At 42.6% G+C, this 19,945-nt stretch overlaps 1 protein-coding gene across 1 annotated transcript in view; it reads right to left on the bottom strand.

Moving 5' to 3' along the window:
- RERE (arginine-glutamic acid dipeptide (RE) repeats) overlaps window positions 1-19,945 on the bottom strand; it is a 483,164-nt gene that overhangs the window by 101,762 nt on the left and 361,457 nt on the right. Inside the window, exon 11 of the mRNA XM_011938300.1 lies at window positions 14,023-14,121. Coding sequence (XP_011793690.1) covers window positions 14,023-14,121 — 99 coding nt within the window. The remainder of the gene's footprint in view (window positions 1-14,022; window positions 14,122-19,945) is intronic.

The following is a 19,945-nucleotide window of genomic DNA, read 5'->3' as shown; positions in this document are numbered from 1 at the left end:
AAAAAAAAAAAAAAAAAAAGAAAAAGAAAAACAAACTAACACTGATGGGAACAGAAGATTCAACTAGAGGAAGAATTATGAGAGCAAACAGCAGATGAAAGGGTCTCAAACATCCAGCAGAGTCCTGCACACAGAGTAGGTATGGAAACGCAGTGTAATTAAAATTCGGTATAAGGTGAAAAATAAAGACCTTCCTTTTTCCATGTATATTTTTAAGGCAAATTTAAAGTTAATTATCCAGAAACAGACAAAAAGGTTTGCTCTTCACCTTCAAGAATCCACCACTCCTTTTGTGAAGATACTCAGGCTCAGCAGAGTGCACCCCTACACATGCCTATCTTCATAACAATGGAATGCCTGAGTGCCTACGATATTCAAACCAGTGGAGAGTAGCATGGTGTGATGTTCACGGACTCCTCTAAATGTGTGAGCAAGCGGATTACGCATCTCAGAGTGTGGCCTAAAAGCAAGATAAATCTACATGGATCATTTGAATGTTTTACAGATATTTAAAAAGAGAGGGAGAGAGAGGAAGGGAATGTGAGCTGATTATGAAGTCAGAGAATTTAATGAGGGAGACAAGCTACCATTGCTCTGGGGTCATAAACTTGGAAAGTGACTATGAAGCTGACAAAGAAGCTGGGCTGTCTCAAAGGACGGTCTGAAAATAATGTTCTCTTTTGTTATTGCTAAAGGACTGGAGAATTTCATTTCCATAGGCTGGACTGAATGGTAGGATCCCAAAAATCCAGAGTTCACCCCACTCTTTAAGCTGCTCTGAGAATTTGGAACAGCTCTGCCTAATGAAATCAAGACTCTCAACATGGGAGTGGTCACCACAGATCAGAGCTCCAGGTCTTCTCTAGGCAAAGCTCCTTTATTTCTTAGATTAATGTTAGGTGGGTTTTTGGTCCAAGTCAACCAGTTTCCCAAACCTTTGCTTATCAAGACCTCATTAGGCCGGGCATGGCGGCTCACACCTGTAATACTGGCACTCTGGGAGGCCAAGGCGGGCAGATCACTTGAGGTTAGGAGTTTGAGACCAGTCTGGCCAACACGGTGAAATCCTGTCTCTACTAAAACTACAAAAATTAGCCAGGCGTGGTGGTGCACGCCTGTAGTCCCAGCTACTAGGGAGGCTGAAGTGGTAGGATCATTTGAACCTGGGAGGCAGAGGTTGCAGTAAGCCGAGATTATACCATTGCACTGGTCCAGCCTGGGTGACAGAGCAAGACCCAGTCTCAAAAAAATAAAAAACAAACAAAAAAAACTTTTAAAATTCATTTTCTAAAATTCTCTTTGAAAATCGGATAACCAAGCTTACTTAGCTCTGTCACCCTAATTAGTTAGAGGCCCTATCTGAAAAAAAGAAATTGAGTAATATTTAGGATGAATATGTCTGTTTAGAAAGCAGTTTAGTAGCAAATGTGTGATACCTACACAGATTTTAGTATTCAACACTGGTTCCCACAGAAGACTCCAAGCTGCTGTTGAGAGGAGCACACGGGACATGTTGAGAGGAGCACATGGGACAGAAGAGCACAGAGCACAGCTGTGGTGATGGGCCATCCTTCCTCCCACTCTGGTGTAGTGTATGGTACTCATTAGCCTGCATCTCTGTAGCCTGGCAGATTTGGTTTTATTGCTGCCAATGGCAAAGCTTTGAAAAATAAAAGTATGATCAAAACTTACAAATCAGCTGCAAGGGAGATCCCAAGAACTTTCAGTAACAAAAGGACACTATGTGTGTGTACGCACACATGCATATGTACACATGTTTTCAAATTTCTTAAACAGGAATGACTCCGTTAACTTTAGATAAATCATGTGGCCAATTTTTCACCTGGGAAGTGAAAGGATGGGGCAGGCAGCAGACCAAGGTGGGCTTAATCCTGACCTCCTGTCAAACACAGCTGCCAGCACCTCAGAATTTCCTCTTCTCTTTCCTTCTCCTTTTCCTATCATTCCTTAGATTAAAAAAAAAAAAAACTGAAGACTTTCTGTGTGTCATTGCTCACGCCTCTAATGCCAGCACTTTGGGAGGCCAAGGCAGGCAGATCACAAGGTCAGGAGTTTGAGACCAGCTTGGCCAACATGGTGAAACCCCATCTCTACTAAAAATACAAAAATGGCTGGGCATGGTGGTGTGCGGCTGTAATCCCAGCTCCTTGGGAGGCTGGGTCGGGAGGACTGCTTGAACCTGGGAGGCAGAGGTTGCAGTGAGCCAAGGTTGCACCACTGCACTCCAGCCTGGGCGACAGAGTAAGACTTCATTTCATAATAAAACGAAACAAAAAAACCTCACAAAACTTAAGACTCAAGGAGGGGTGTGGGGAGACCATAATTCCTTGAGGCCACACAGGTGGCAGCCAATCTGGGTACTGATACCCGCAACCCTGACTCTCAGGCCAATTTTCTCTCCACAAACCACCAGGCCTATTTTTCCTGCTTTTGCCCACCAACCCACCCCAAAAATGAGTTTTCCGTATAGGAAAGAGAAGAGCTTGGCTTATCTTCTTCAGGAGGTAACTGTGCCTTCCCCAGAGAGCTCAGGTGCCAGGACATTAGCAGCCCTCAGACAGCAGAGCCAGAAGGGACACAGGGCAGTGGTGACGAAGCTGTTCAGGGCAGCTGTGGGCATTCTCCTATTTTCAGAATAACAATCTTCCTGGTGTTCTTAGCAGCATGATTCCTTTTTATTATTATTATTATTTTTTGAGGCGGAGTCTCGCTCTGTCGCCCGGACTGGAGTGCAGTGGCCAGATCTCAGCTCACTGCAAGCTCCACCTCCTGGGTTTACGCCATTCTCCTGCCTCAGCCTCCCGAGTAGCTGGGACTACAGGCGCCCGCCACCTTGCCCGGCTAGTTTTTGTATTTTTAGTAGAGACGGGGTTTCACCGTGTTAGCCAGGATGGTCTCGATCTCCTGACCTCGTGATCCGCCCGTCTCGGCCTCCCAAAGTGCTGGGATTACAGGCTTGAGCCACCGCGCCCGGCTATTATTATTATTTTTTATTTTTTAGAGACAGCGTCTTGCTCTGTCACCCAGGCTGGAGTGCAGTGGTGAGATCACGAGGGAGCACGATTCCTAAACTGGGAACAGTGCTGGGTTGTATGGGAAGGTGTGCTGGAACAGCCAGATTCACCTGTGCTGCCCACTAGGCATTTTTCCTTCTCCATCAGTCACTTGCCCATAGTAGAACATCTCAACCACATGTATCATCAGTACACATCAGGTGATGCTGGCAATGAATGAGTTTTTAAAATTGGAATTTAGAAAATAAAACCATAAACTGGAAGGAGTTGGTTGCTCCTTCCAAAAGAAGCTACTGAGAGGAAAAGAACAGGGACAAATCCAGTTAATTAATGCTCAAAGGAGAAGCCTTCCTAGACTGTGGCAGCTCAGGAGCTCAGCCAAAGAAGCAATGTGAGGTTTCTCTTCTGTTCCATCCACTCAAATGATATTTTCTGATTATCAATCCTGCTCCAGGTGCTGGGCCAGGTTCTGTGAATAAAAAAAGAATTAAACTACAACCCTGCCCTCAAGACTTCCTAGTTTTGTGTGGAGGCACCTAAATGAACTTGCCATCCTAACCTGGTGTAGCAGGGCCTGAAAACCACAGTGACGTCCAGGCCTTCATCAGTCACGGGCCACTCCTCATTCTAAAGTGCCTCGTGAGCATCCTAACCTCTCATGAGAACAAGTGTTGGGGAAAGAAGAATATCAGTACACTACTAGGGAACACTAAGCTTGGCCCAGCATTCTAGTTAGTCAGTGCACGGAGCATCCATCCTCCAGACATTAAGAATAATCACCACAGGCCTAGAGCAAGCAAATGCCAGCCAACAAGGGAAGCTGGCCTCTTCTGTCAAACAGCAGTATTAGAGGGACTCTCCACTGAGCTGAGTCTCAAAGCCAGGGTATTTGACTCAAGAAAGAGAGATTTTTGAGAAGACTCTTTTCATTAGGTGGTACAATTTCAGAGCATGATATCTACAGTTTTAAGTTTTCCATAGTCTTCACTTCCTGAATTAAAATTCGTTCGGACAGGCTGATAACAAGAGTAATGGCTACTCCAAGATAGAGGTACAGCAGGTACACTTTTCCTTCTAGGTATTTTCTTGCTTCTACTCAGGAAAAACAGCTCCTCACAAATGCTGCATTTATAGTAAACATATGTAGTAAATATTGTCTAAACCAGTTACTAAACAAAAAAGCTTCAATCTTGACACAATGAGAGGCTGCAGAAGTCAGAGGAACACATGACTCAGAGTCCTACATAACTGAAGCTGTAAAAACGCTGTTATGGGAGATACGCTGTTAGGAGGAAACAGAACAGTCCTCAAGAATTCCTCATTAATTTGATAATGTAATTTAACGGTGAGGTACAAAATAGGAGTGAACATCTCTGGTCTAAGATCCTGGTGGCCTTCTGACTTCATCTTCTGCATCCACTCCGGGGCATCTTTGCTCTTCCTGGAACACACTCTCAGGCATGCTCCCACCTCAGGGCCTTTGCATTCCGTTTCCTTGGCCCAGAATTCTCTCCCCCTATATATCTGCAAGGCTAGCTTCCTCACTTTTTTAAGGTCTTTACTCAAAAGTGAACTCTCCATGGCTACCTTAAGTAAAAGTTCAAGCCCTCTACCTGGTATTTCATACGGCTTTCCTGTGGACTAACACACTATATATGTCACTTAGCAAGACTGTTTTAATCTATCCTCCTTCCCCACTATAATCTCAGCTCCATGAAGGCAGAGAATTTTGTCTGTTTTGTTCACTGCTGTATCACCTGGCAGAGTGTCAATGCTCCATCAACATTTCCAGAATGAAAGAAAGAATGAATGAATGAATTTCAACTAGTGATCTAAAATCAGAACTGAATGAGAAACTTGGTAAGCAGGAAGGAACCATTCTATCTTCATGTTCACACAGAGTCAGCAATCACAGGAAGCTGGGAGGCCGGCTTGCCGTCCGCCAAACTGACACCAAAACGCAAGGAATGCAGAGCCAGAGAGACAGGTCCTGAGCCCTCATGCTCAGGTGGTGAGGCCAATATCAGGCACTGTCTTTCTCCCCTTACAACCACCAATCACATCCTGCTTTCTGATAGCTCAGTACTTTGCCTCATAAATATAGAAAACACACTAGAATTCACCTATATAAAGATACTTTGGAAAAATGTCTTAAAGCAAGTGCAAAAGCAAAATCTAATCTAAGTGTCAATTAGTTGCATGCAGGGTGTTAAGAAAAGAATAACAAAACACTACTAGCGAAGATACAAAACAGGCTGGCACCCTAGTGAAGATGGCAATTAGGGGGCTACCAAGGCCATCACTACTTCTACTTAAGGGAGACTTTATTTATTTATTTATTTATTTGAGACGGAGTCTTGCTCTGTCACCCAGGCTGGAGTGCAGTGGTACAATCTCAGCTCAACGTATCCTCTGCCTCCCGGGGAGGTGATTCTACTGCCTCAGCCTTCCATGTAGCTGAGATTACAAGCATGCACCACCATGCCCAGCTAATTTTTGTATTTTTAGTACAAACGGTGTTTCGCTATGTTGGCCAGGCTGGTCTCGAACTCCTGACCTCAGTTGATCTCCCCACCTCTGCCTCCCAAAGTGCTGGTATTACAAGCATGAGCTTCTGCACCCAGCCTAAGGGAGACTTTAGATTTAAGACAGAAGTATGTCAGGAGAGAGGAGGCAGCTTGAAATGAATGACTTCCTCTCATGGTAGAGTTCTCATTTTTTCACTTCCTGTTTCCTTTTCCCAACACTCAATTCCAGTTGCCAGTGTAATATGTCTCACCTGTGAAAATGTAAGACTCCAATGTCACTATATGTAGAATGTTCTAAGCACACACATTAAAATTGACTCCAATTCTGTTGCTAAGAAACTGCACAAGAAAAGGGTTTTCCATCCTCTTCATTTATAAAATAACCACTCTGTCTATGGGAGAACAAATGCAATCTCTCAAGTCCCCTTGTGCCCTGTTCTCATTTTTTAAATTAACAGAGAAAGATGATAGAGAGTGGCTGAAAGTGTATGCTATCTCCATTTTTTTTACATGCCCTTGAAAATGAGATGGAAACATGGCTTCAATAACCTACTGCTCTAGTATTTATTAATCTTTCAAGCTGAAGACTCCCCCCATTACTCCCCTTACACGCCGCTCAAGCAAAAATGAAAAATGTACCATCAAAAGTACTCTTCGATTTAAAAAGATTATCCCAAGCAGCCAGGAATAATTTAAGGTGTGTTTGTATTCAATGTGGGGTTACTTTCCAGGTCTCTGTATAGCCCGAATGCCTAAACACAGATGTGTGCACATGCACGCGCATGCACACACACACAGCCCTAAAGAACGGCACAAGGTATGCTGGCTTTTATTTTTTTAATCCAAAAGTAGGGCTGGGGATGATGAACTTAAAAAAACATACTGCTTAAAGACAGTAAGAAAAGAATAATCTTGCTAAACACAAAGAGCAAAATGGGCATATTAATTTCTTTGACTACAGCATAAAGAGAAAGCCTAGAAAGTAGTGAGCCGTGGATGTGAATGGAAAGGTCACAGTTGAATCTGTACATTTATCCCAGAGGCAACTTCTACTGACATGAACTACTGAAATACATTCTTGAAATATCTCTTCCCTTCTAATAAAATGCTTGTCCTATTTCATTTACTAAAGGATTTTAAAAATACATTTTTCTTTAGAGCTTGTTGAACAGTAGAATCTTTCTGCAAACTAATTGACAGAATTGACTGCCTTACATCAACTTTCCTGTGCATATAATCGATTTTTAATTTGCTGTCTCATTTCCGAAAGGACTTGAAAATAAACTCCACTCTATCCATACTATTGACTTCGATAAGCAAGGGTTTGGTTCAAAGGCTGATGGCAATTAACCATAGGAAAAATAGTCTAATTTTATTAATAGTTGAAACCTTAGGCAAATCTCACTTGAATCTACATTTTTCTTTTTTAATATTAAGGGCTAATTCTTACTACAGGTCACATTAAGAATACATAATATGGAGTAATATGTACATATGTGTAATATATCAACATTTCTATTTCTGTTTTTCCTACTCTCATATACAAATTTAGTTCTCCATAAGAAACAGTACCAATATCATTTAAAACTGGAGGAAGGGTGGTTAGTAGAATGAGATCCTACTGTGATTCAATTTAAAAAGTACTAAGTACCTACTATGTGATGCAGTAGATACACTGTATCTTTATTTTGGGTTAATGGCAAAGGTTCCAAATGAATTGTAAAAATTTTCAAGTTATAATTTTAGAAATATAATTTCAATGTTCTGACTCAACTCACAGGTATGCAAACCTGTACACATACATAAGTTGACAATGACATGAAACCACGTACGTACGTAAACAAAAACCAGAAGAGAGCAAGAAGCCAGCAAGTGAGACGACGAAGCCGGACACTGTGAGACTATGTGTTAGTGGTGAGGTTTTAAATTCCCTTTAATGGTTTTAGGATGTTGTTTTCACAATAAAAAAAAAAAAAATCTGCACAAAACCCTAAACAGAAGAAGACAGTGAAAAGGTTCATACTAGATGACCTACAAGACTCTCCTATCATTATTTTGAATGACTACATAAAATGGTCAATAACTCTGGAAATTTTACCATTAAAATAAATATAACTAAGCCTTCCCCTATACTGTGGATGTAAAATTTTAAAACAAAATCACCAAAATTATTAGTATCTGAAATCCATGTAACCATTAACTACAAGCTCTGAGAGCCTCTTTGTCATTGTCCTCCTTGCTGTTTTCACCTCTACAACCTCCTGCTGCTACTGGACCTTAACTGGGATTTTGCTGTGAATTCCATTTTTCCTCAGCTGCCACGCAAACAGTAAATAAAATTCATTGTATTTTTGCCCCACTAAGCAGCTCTGTCTTCTGGCACATTCAGACGCATGGCTTGAGAAGAGTGAACAATGAAAACAATGTTTTCTCAAGCAGACATTCCAAAAAGGGCATAACAAAGGCATCTGAAGATGCTGCTGGGGAAAGACACCATGCAAATAGTTGTGTGTATTCTGTGTAAGTAATTCCTTGACTGGCCGCACGGGTTCACTGGATTACAAATATTTAGAAAATTACTTTGCCATCTCATGTCAATTTTGAAAGAAGGATTTTCATTTATATTTATGATAGACTGAGCTTTAAATTGAAGGAAGATTTAGAGGTTTTAAAATTTATGAACTTGTAAATAAATCCATGTACATGGCCAATTAAGGTTTATTACCACCACAGATTAACTATCTTTGGATAAAAATCTCAGAGTTTATTTGTATCTAAGTTGCTCACCTCAATCTATTACATCAAAATTGACATAAAATATTTAATGGGTAGTGTATTTCAAGATAAAAGCTATAGTTACCCAAGATGGAATAAAAACATCCTGTAGTAACACGCTAAGCAATAGAACCTTCACTCGGTGCAACGCCTGGATTGCTGCGGTAAAAGCTAATTCAACATGAAAATAATTTTAAAAACCAAAACACAGTTAAGTGGATAGGAAGCAAAGAGTGAGAAGAGTGAGCTGCACAGCTCAGTGGAGCACCCAATCTTAAAACCTTGCAAGTCAAACCAAACTCCACAAGCAAAATGCAGGCCTTGAATTTTAAAAAGAATTCAATTAGCATCCCCAGTATTTCCATAATCAACAGCTGAATGCTAATTAAGAGCACAGCATCAGGCGGCAACGGAATCCCAGTGCAATAAGCACCAACACAACAGCAGCAAATGCTACCTTCAGCTCGCATGCATAAATAAACAGAATAAATAACTACCCAAGCATGGAAGGGTGACTTAATCTGTTTCGATTAGGTGCAGTTCAGCCTGGGGCCTTTATGTTATATTTGAATGTGTTCATCATGTTTAATTAAAAACCTAATAATCTAGGGTTTTGTTTGTGTGGGGTTTTTTTTTTAATGTTTTAATCTGTATTTCCTCCTCTTTATCTTCCTAAGTTCTACCAATCTGATGACTTCTTGAAAAGGAACAGTATTTTTAGCATAACAGATGTGAAACGGGCTAACCATCAATGTGACTCTCAGAGGCAGAAGGCAGCCATTTACTTTGGCTCCATCCTTGCCCATACCTTGGTATTTAAAGCTTCACAAACTGACCTAGCATTTCTTCCAAAATGCTTCTCTGATCTGACTAAGTTTACTTAGCCTGAAAGACATGACCCAGGCTGGCTACCAAGGTGTTGCTCACAGACACTCGGCAAAAGCAGAATTCATTTGCAGTATCCAGTACAGAATTTGACAGAAATTGGCACATTTTGGCTTCAGTTCAAGATTTAAATTATCTCAGCCCCAAAGCAACTTCAATTAGGAACATCATACATGCACATTGTCAGAGAAATAAACTGAGAGTTTGAGACGAAAGGCCTCCTATTGTGTGATTCTGAGGTCTAAGATCTCCAGAATTCAGGATTATCTGAAAGACCTAGGAAGAAGAGGTTGGGTGATAGGAGGAGGAGGAGGAGGAGGAGGAGGAGAAGGAAGAAGAAGAAGAAAGAGTTTAATGTGTGAGCTTTTTCCAAAAGTACTTTTATCATTATTATTATTATTATTATTGTTTTTCGGAGACAGAGTCTCGCTCTGTTGCCCAGGCTGGAGTGCAGTGCCATGATTACGGCTCACTGCAGCCTTGAACTCCTGGACTCAAGCGATTCTCCAACCTCAGTCTCCCAAGTAGCTGGGACTACAGGCACATGGCACTATGTTCAGCTATTTTATTATGTTTTTAATTTTTTGTGGAGACAAGGTCTTGCTGTGTTGACCAGGCTCCAAAAGTAAAATTTTTAAGATTGGTTTCTGAGGCATTTAGAAGTTTTTCTCTTTAATGTGCTGATTCATAACTATTAACAATTACAAGTTTTAAAATGCTGAAGACACTCAATTATAGTGAAGAACTTTTTAAAAGGATTACCTTGAACAAAGAGTCATCAACATTCTTCAAGCCTCTCATATGGAGAGAAATTATCTTCATCATTAAGTCCTCACCCTTAATAAGTTGACAAACTCGGAGGACAATCAACTCGGAAATAAAATCGCAAGGAATAAACAGCTGGGAATCAGAAGTCAGCACAAGGAGGCAGAGGATGAACTGCCAGTGAGCGACAGGCACAGGGGAGACAGCACGAAGAGGGAGCACTAGCCGAGGGATGGGCCAGGAACCTAACTGAGCCTGGAGAATGAGTAGGCTCTGCACTGGCATGAGAGGTTAGTTTCTTCATAGAGCAGCAGGCCTGCCAGGCCCAGGGGGTCCAGAGGCCCAGCCTGTCCGCTGCACAGCAGGGAACTCACACCTTCAGGTGCTTATTTCATCAACCCTCTAACAGAGCAGCTGCTTCAAAGTATTCATGTAAATGCCAAGGAAAACCCATTCATCAAGACTGTTGTAGTCAGATCAGACACTGGGTAGTTAGAACAAATTAACACACCAGCGGCAGCGAAGTTTAATAATAACTAGCCAGGCATTGTGGCTTGCCTGTAGTCCCAGCTGCTCAGAGGCTGATGTGGGAAGATCACTTGAGCCCAAGAGTTTGAGTCTAGCCTGGGCAACACAGCAAGACCCCCATCTCTTAAAAAATAGTAATGATAATAAAAATAATTAGAATGTTCCAAGTATACAGAAAACCTGGAGGAAAAAAGTACATTGGAGGTAGGCCAATGTACTTATGTTAACTGGGACACATTTGTTTTGCTTATTCCTGTGATTCCTGAAGTGAGAAAATGTGGTAAATTCAACAGAAGGGGGCCACATGACCACAGCAGGTGTTTTTTCACAGCCAAAGCCAGGCAAGGGTAAAGAGGGGACTGCCTTGTTGCCACATAAATCTCTTCAAAGATTTGATTTGGATCCATTCACCAGAAGCTTCCTTCAACCTCTCAATTATTCAGTCTGTCTCTCTTCTTCACTGCTGAGGTTTTCAAAGTGAAGCTTCACTTCCTACACATAAGGGAACCATTTGATCCTGAGGCTCTGCAAGGGCTGGACGGCTGCCAAGACATTTCTCAAACCAAGAAGCAAACATGATAAAAATGACCCCAAACGGATACGGATGTATGCAGTTAAGGATCATTATTCCATACTCAAAATATTCACCACTTTGGAATCATGGTTTGTTTTTCAAAATAAAGCCAGGCTGTTTCTGATGTGCAAGGCTTCCCTCTCAGCTCACAGCTACAAATCCCCAAGTAGCAGCAATGGGGAGACAATCAACAGCTGCCTGATGTTACCAGCAGGCGCTTCAGGAAAAGGAAAGCAGCTTTCTCTTCAGCAGGAAGAGAGGACTTTGGCTGTGTATTTTTAAAATTCCAGAGGGAATGAAAGGTCACAAGAGAAATGAAAGAAGGGAGAGAGGAGAGCCATGGCTGGGGAGGGTCTGGGAGGCATTAGTGAGGAGTGGGGAGGGTGGGAGACCAAGAAGAGGCAGAGAGGTGGGGAAAGAGAGAGGACGCCAAAGGGCATGGAGACTGAAGAGAGAGGAGATGGCCAGGAACTGAGGGAGAGACAGAAGCAGAAGCAGCCACGGATTGCAAGCTGACAAGGCCCTGAGGCTGCCTAGGCCAGGCTGAGAGTAATGAAGGCAATCTCACAAAGTGTGGTTAAATGACCACAGTCTATACACTTGTTCCACCCTTTTCATCTCCTTATGTGTTTCTTCCACACAGGCTTTGTGCAGAATTTTAAAACCTTGTCAATCGGATCTCTTATGCACTCCTCACATAGAGGCTTACTGTAAAAAAAAAAAAAAAAGTATCAATATGACTTCTCAAAACTGAATTTAACGTTGTCTAAACATTTTAAAATGTTTAAGATGTTTCTTTTTATTAATCATGTAAGATTTATATATATATATATTTTTTTAAAACAGCTTCATCAACTCCATAAGTCTGATAAAATTAAAGTCTTAAGGAACTATTCAACAAGCACTCCATTACCAAACCCTCCGGGCCATTTCAGTGCATCTCAGCTCCACCTAGCTTTTTCCATTCCTCGGCCCTCACCTACCCTCACCCACAGCCATTCTAGGAGCAAATTCTCTTTTCTCTACCTTCAAGGTGCAGCCTGGATCTCACTGCTTCTTTGTTTTTGTTTTTTTTTTTTTTTGAGACAGAGTCTCGCTCTGTCGCCCAGGCTGGAGTGCAGTGGCCGGATCTCAGCTCACTGCAAGCTCCGCCCCCCGGGTTCACGCCATTCTCCCGCCTCAGCCTCCCGGGTAGCTGGGACTACAGGCGCCCGCCACCTCGCCTGGCTAGTTTTTTGTATTTTTTAGTAGAGACGGGGTTTCACCATATTAGCCAGGATGGTCTCGATCTCCTGACCTCGTGATCCGCCCGTCTCGGCCTCCCAAAGTGCTGGGATTACAGGCTTGAGCCACCGCGCCCGGCCGATCTCACTGCTTCTTATCACGACCACTGCTGCCACACCACCCAGCCACCAGTCCCAGCCTCGTGTGCAGCAGCCCCCGGAGACCACCCAACTCAGGGATCAGAGCCAGCCCCACTGTCGGAGCCAGTCACTCCTCTGTTCAGAAGCTGCTCATGTGGGGCACATCACCACACCCTGACGGCAGGCCAACAGGCCACACCTGATCTGCTCCCTCTGGGACACCCCTCCCACAAGCCCACCACCCGCCTCTCCTACCAATCACCTCCTTGCTGTGCTGGAGAAACATTCCTGCCTACTTCTTGAACATGCCAAGCATGCTTTCACCTTAGGGCCCAGAATTCTCTAATATCCAAAAGGCTGCCCTCCTCACTTCACTAAGGTCTCATCTAAATGTTACTTACTTACCAGGGCTTTCCTGATCCTCCCTTAGCTAAGATAGTACCCCACCCAGCTGATTCTCCCTCATTACCCTATTCTCCATCTGCTTCACCACCCCCTGACACATACTCATTTACGAAGGTCTCCCTTCTTAAAACTGAAGACTCACAAGGAGGGACAACACCTGGCGCACAGCAGGCACTCAGTAAATATTGCTGAATCAATGAAACAGCAGGATCAGGAAAGCACATACAATTTCTAAACATTCTTTCTTAGCATATTTTAAATACAGGAGAGGAACTTGCAATCAATATGTGTATTAGTGCCAGCCTTCATTTAAATTTCACTCGACCTGAAAGGCAAATGTCAAGCGGTAACATTCATACTGAAGACTGTATTTGCAAAAGCACAAGAATTCTGTAAGTCGTTTACAGCAATGCCTTTTACAAGTCACAAGATGGAGATGTAGCTTCATTAAAACTGTCTGCTGGATGGGAACCCATGGGTTTGCAAGGCCGTATTTGTGGGCACATTTCTCTCTCCCCACTTCTTTCAACAGGCCACAGCAATACAATCAATATGTAAAAACCACGATATTTATTTAATCAACTCTCTGCTTCCCACTTGTAATCAATGTCCTTTAGGCGGTCAGGGGTCTTACAAACCCTATACAAACAAGTCACCAAGCCAAGCATGGTGGAGCATGCCTACCGTCCCAGCTACTCAACAAGCTGGGGCAAGAGGACTGATAGAGCCCAGGAGTTCAAAACCAGCCTGAGCAACACAGCGAGACCCCCTTTTCTAAAATAATTACAATTAAAAAAAAGACAAGTCACCAACCCTACTTTAGGTTATATGTCCACAGGTTTTAACATGCTGTGTCTTTAAATAGGGAGGTACCACAAGCTAGACTGCACCAAAAACGAGTTCGAATTAACTTTTTTTAGGAGTAACTATCAATTTCTCCTTTCTTTCCATGAAACCTGGACAATCTTTCCCATCATTTATGAAGTCTAATCTTACTAAAATCAAGTCTTTCTATACAATTATGAGGCTGAAGGGCCCCACCCTCCTGCCTGGTGCTGCCACGGACAGCCACTCTGCATGACTGAAGCTTCCGCTTGAGCACACACTGAGCAGCCGGTGGCCCGACGCCCCAGAGCACAAGGCGAATGCTGGTTCCCGCTCACCACTTCGTCCTCAGTCCAGCACTTCTCGATGAGCTTGGGCACAGGCTTCTTCACCAGGCGCTGCAGGGCTTTCCCAGCATCATAACCGCTTTCATGCAGCTAAAACAACAAAAATTTTAGTTAGTTAACTGTACCAAATAACAGACAGGACACAAATCAATAAAAGGCAAGCTCCACACTGACTTTCTCTCACAGGAGAGTCAGGAAAGGGGCACTGAGACTCCATCATTTCAGTAGGCACGGGAATTTGTTCTCATTCAAGACCATCCTATCCCAACCCCTATTCTACTCGCTCTGGGAGAGGGAGACAGCCAAGGCAGAGAGTATTTTGGCAAAAGTAAGCATAGGATTCCCCTATATTCCCATAAAACAAACATTTAGGGAATGTTTGGCCCTGCCCAGTGCTCAGGACATTCTATGTAATCATTATCTTACCTAATTCTGTGGGGAAAGTATTCTCTCATTTAATCTATGGTTTAGGAGCTATCATCGCCCTATTTCACAGATGAGGAAACTGAGGCACAGAAAGATCAAGTAAAGGTGTTCACCACACTGAGCCAGCAGGTGGTGAAGCCAAGACTCCAACCCAGCCAGGAGGACCCCTACTCTTGCCTCATTCTCTGCAAAGCAGCATAAAGTCATACTCGATTATGTTCTTTCTTTTTAGCATTTCTTAAGTTTTTCGACTGTGCTAATTTCACACACACAAAAAATATTTAAAGTGTCTAAAATTTAAGAGCTTTTTAAAGAATGTAAGTCTGTGATAGTATGCTAGTTTTTCAGTACATATGAATAAAGATGCAGGTTTATCTACATATTCCCTTTAGGACCAGACTTGTTTCTTGTCAACGCTAATCAACTTTTCTCATCCCGCATCTTTTCAACCCTGTGTAGTGTCTGGCACCATGGACTCCTTCCCACCTTGCAAAGATGCTCCAGACACTCCTAGTTTCTGAGTTCCAACTTGCAGATGATGTAGAGAAACAGCAGGTGCAAAGATCCTCTCTTGCTTTATCTACCTCACCATACTGTGGCTGTCACTCAGAATTCTCATCGGAAATCTTTCCTTTACACATCTAGTCTTCTTACACAAAGAATGAGTTTGTCTAAGACTTGTATCTCCAGTGCTGAACACAGTCCATAGTATAAGGTAATAACTCCAGAAAAACTTGCTAACTTCCTAAATAAAATACTAGATTCTGGGACACAGCAGTAAACAACACAGAAATCCCTGTTCTTATGCAGTGGACATTCTGATCTTTTCACTCGTGCTTCAATCTCTCTCTCTTTTTTTTTTTTTTTTTTTTTTTTTTGAGACGGAGTCTCGCTCTGTCGCCCGGGCTGGAGTGCAGTGGCCGGATCTCAGCTCACTGCAAGTTCCACCTCCCGGGTTCACACCATTCTCCTGCCTCAGCCTCCCGAGTAGCTGGGACTACAGGCGCCAGCCACCTCGCCCGGCTAGCTTTTTGTATTTTTTAGTAGAGACGGGGTTTCACTGTGTTAGCCAGGATGATCTCGAACTCCTGACCTCGTGATCCGCCCGTCTCGGCCTCCCAAAGTGCTGGGATTACAGGCTTGAGCCACCGCGCCCGGCCTCAATCTCTTATTTCAACAATGAGCCAGCATTTGTCGAACATTCAGGACAAGTAAAGCTGAACATTCAAGACATGTAAAGAACAAACCTTATTAAGTCACGGTCCTTATTTCCAGGAAACTTACAAATTGGTACGGATACAAAACACACAAAATGACAAGATCAAGTAGGTTGTAATAATTACTCTCCCTTCGGTTTAGGCAAAGACCTATGGAATCACAAGAGGAGAGAGCCATGTGTTTCCTCTTACTAACAGAAGACTCAGGAGGACATACAGATGCCTTCCTGGCAACTGCTGGAGCCCCTGGGCTGGGCACACAGTAAGCTGGCAGTGGTAAAAATTTGTTGAATGAAATCAATAAATAAATGCTGAAACACACACTGCAAGTCTCTCTTCCAACTATTTAACTGCTAATGAAAGGAATATCACAAACATTCATTTTCTCTTTTTTTTTTTTGAGACGGAGTCTCACTCTGTCGCCCAGGCTGGAGTACAGGGGCGTGATCTTGGCTCACTGCAAGCTCCACCTCCCGGGTTCACATCATTCTCCCACTTCAGCCTCCCGAGTAGCTGGCACTACAGACGCTCGCCACCACGCCCAGCTAATTTTTTGTATTTTTAGTAGAGACAGGGTTTCACCATGTTAGCCAGGATGGTCTCGATCTCCTGACCTTGTGATCCGCCCGCCTTGGCCTCCCAAAGTGTTGGGATTACAGGCGTGAGCCACCACGCCCGGCCCAAACATCCATTTTCAATGCATATTCAGCAAAACAGAAAGTATTAAAAATTTGAATTTCCAGAGCATTCTCACAGTTTAGAGGACATTAACTTATTTTAAATCAAGACTGGGAAGTCCAGGCTGTACATGAGCTATAACAAAAAATCAACTATCTTAAAACAAAAGACCTGCCACAATGATCAACACTGGATCCCACTTGGGAGTGGTGGTGCAATGAGTAAATATTAACTTATCTATTTTTATTATTATTTATCATTAGACTAATTTATCACTATCATTAGACTCTTTTAAAAATAAAATACTACTATGATTTGCAAATGTTTGAAAACTATCCAATCTAGCCTTCTTTCAGAAGTCTAAAAAGATCTGAAATAAAGTCAGATTCTCATACTTTGCTTAATAGCCAGAACAAGCAGACATTTGTCAAGTTCTATAATACAATGGGGATTTATAATCACAGGTCAACGTGGATGGGAACTGAATAAAAGGAAGAATTACATGCCTATTTAATGCAAAAAGCACACATTTTAGTGATAATTTGAAACTAAATGAAGTTGATCAAATCATAAATTTCTAATGAAAAGCTCATGACAAAATTAACAACTTTTATAAGAGGTAATTATACTGTATGGGGTAATTAATTATAAGAAAAGTGTGAGGCTAGGCACAGTGGCTCACACCTGTAAACCCAACACTTTGGGAGGCTGAGGTAGGAAGATTGAGCTCAGGAATTCAAGACTAACCTGGGCAACACAGTGAGACCTCATGTCTACTAAAAATTTAAGAAATTAGCTGGGCATGGTGGCATGTGCCTACAGTACCAGCTGTAGTCTCAGCTACTCAGGAGGCTGAGGTGGAAGGATGGCTTGAGCCTGGGAGGTTAAGGCTGCGGTAGCCTTGATCACACCACTGCACCACAAGTCTGGGTGACAGAGTGAGACCCTGTTTCCAAAAAAAAAGGAAAAGTGGGAAAAACTATGGACTTTAGAGTCAAACTGCCTGGATTCCAACTCTAGCTCTACTATTTACTAGGTACATGACCTTGAGAGAGTTACTTATCATTTTTGTGCCTTAATTTTGACATCTTTAAAAATGGATAAAACAATAACGTCAACCTCTTAGGGATATGTCAGGATAATATTAGAAAATATATGTTAGCTACATCTTTTAAAAAGAAAAAAAAAAAAAAGAAGAATTGGCCTCATCTCAAGTTTGATCAACTTTCCATATTACAGAGTAGTCTTCTCAGAGACAGAAAAAATTTTGTTAAGCTATAAACAAAAACCGCTTATGTGTCACATCAAATTACCCAGGTTAAATGAAATTTGATTAAAATTCTGGTATCACATACAGGAAAAATTTTGATTTTTAAAATCTTGGTTGGGTGCAGTGACTCACGCCTGTAATCCCAGCACTCTGGGAGGCTGAGGTTGGTGGATCACAGAGTCAGGTGTTCAAGACCAGCCTGGCCAACATGGTGAAACCACGTGTCTACTAAAAAACTACAAAAATTAGGCAGGCGTGCTGGCAGGTGCCTATAATCCCAGCTACTTGGGAGGCTGAGGCAGGAGAATCGCTTGAACCCAGGCGGCAGAGGTTGCAGTGAGCTGAGATCGTGCCACTGCACTCCAGCCTGAGAGACAGAGTGAGACTCCGTCTCAAAAAAATAAGAATAGTAATAAGAAAAATAAAATCTTATGTGCCTGCTACCAGGAAATTGCTCATAAGAACATAAAGCCCACTCCAAAAGCAAACTGCTGAGTGGATGAAGTTCAATAAAATATCATTAATCCCTCTGGCATTCCGGCCTTCTGGTGAACCAAGAAGAGCTTTAAACTATAGCTGGAAGAGATGCTTCCACTGAAGTGCTGAACATCTCGTTAAGGTTGTTCCATTTGTTAGACAGCATGGCTGCAGCTGCACAATGCCCCTCAGCTGAATTTCTAGTGATGAGCTTAATGGAGAAAGAGGCACTTCTTCTGAACAAGTCCTGGCATTCATACTTCCTTCATAAAACTTTATTTCAGATGGCAGTTTCTCCTGAAGAAGCTATTCCAATAACACAGTAACTCGAGCTTCCTTCCCTACTCTATTCTCTAAATAATGGAGGATTCTCTCCTTTTGTTTGACCTGTTTGTCTGGCTGCCCTCTTAAAATATCCCTATTCCTTAAAAAAAAAAAAGTCCCTATTCCTGACTTTCCGATGATACCAGTAAGTATTGAGAGTCCCTACCTGTCCTCACCCCTACACAAAGACACATCTGAAAAGTAAAAAGTGTGGAATTATTTACCCAAAGTGATACATTTTTTTCTTTTCTTTTCTTTTCTTTTGGAGACGGAGTGTCATTTTGTTGCCCAGGCTGGAGAGCAGTGGTGCAATCTCAGTTCACTGCAATCTCCGCCTCCCAGTTCAAGCGATTCTCCTGCCTCAGCCTCCCGAGTAGCTAGGATTACAGGCATCCGCCACCACGCCCAGCTAATTTTTTGTAATTTAGTAGAGATGAACAAGTTGGTCAGGCTGGTCTTGAACTGACCTCAGGTGATCAACCCACCTCCAAAGTGCTGGGATTACAGGCGTGAGTCATCATGCCCAGCCCTGAAGTGATGAAATATTTCTTGAATGGATGAAGAATATTATTGCGCTATCATCAGTATGTCACAGGGACAAGTATAAAACTTGGTCAAGTGGCTGTTCTGGTGTGCCCTCCTCCTTAGGGAACCTAAGGGACTTCTTCTCCTTAGGGAACCAAAGGGACTTTTTCTAAACGGGCACTATCTTCTTAATGTTATAGACATTGACTTCTACCTTGTAGAAATCTTGCCTGAGAAAATTCCGAGACAGAGCTTTACATCTTTAAAGAAATACTTCATCTTTTTTTGGAGACAGACTCTCGCTCTGTCACCAGGCTGGAGTGCAGTGGCGCAATCTCGGTTCACTGAAACCTCCACCTCCCAGGTTCAAGCGATTCTCCTGTCTCAGCCTCCCGAGTAGCTGGGACTACAGGCGTGCCACCAAGTCCAGTTAATTTTTGTATTTTTAGTAGCGATGGGGTTTCACCATGTTGGCCAGGATGGTCTCAATCTCTTGACCTCGTAACCAAGTGTTGGGATTACAAGTGTGAGCCACAGCGCCTGGCCTGTCTTTTTATTAAAGATACACTTTTAACATACTAGAAGTTGTTATGGCCCACACAGCTTCCTAATAGGGAAACTTACCTTTACAACATTTGAGGAAAATTACTGGTGATCAGGACATTTTTCTTTCCTTCAACACATTTATTGAGTGCTCAACCATGCCAGGCACTCTCCTAGGTGCTGGGATATATCAAATAGCCCTTCTTTTTTTCTCTCTTTGAGACAGGGTCTTGGCTCTGTCTCCCACGCTGTTAGTGCAGTGGCACGATCATGGCTCACTGAAGCCTCAATCTTCTGGGCTCCAGCAGTCCTCCCACGTCAGCCACCAAAGTACTAGGACAGTTGTGCACCACTCCTAATTTTTGTATTTTTGGTGGAAATAGGGTTTTGCCATGCTGCCTGGGGTTACTGTTTTTTGGGTTTTTTTTTTTTTTTTTTTTTTTGAGAAACAATT

The sequence above is a fragment of the Colobus angolensis genome, unplaced genomic scaffold (assembly GCF_000951035.1).
Source record: "Colobus angolensis palliatus isolate OR3802 unplaced genomic scaffold, Cang.pa_1.0 Scaffold170, whole genome shotgun sequence".
NCBI classification, from domain to species: Eukaryota; Metazoa; Chordata; class Mammalia; order Primates; family Cercopithecidae; genus Colobus; species Colobus angolensis.
This window is presented reverse-complemented; position numbering and strand designations above follow the sequence as displayed.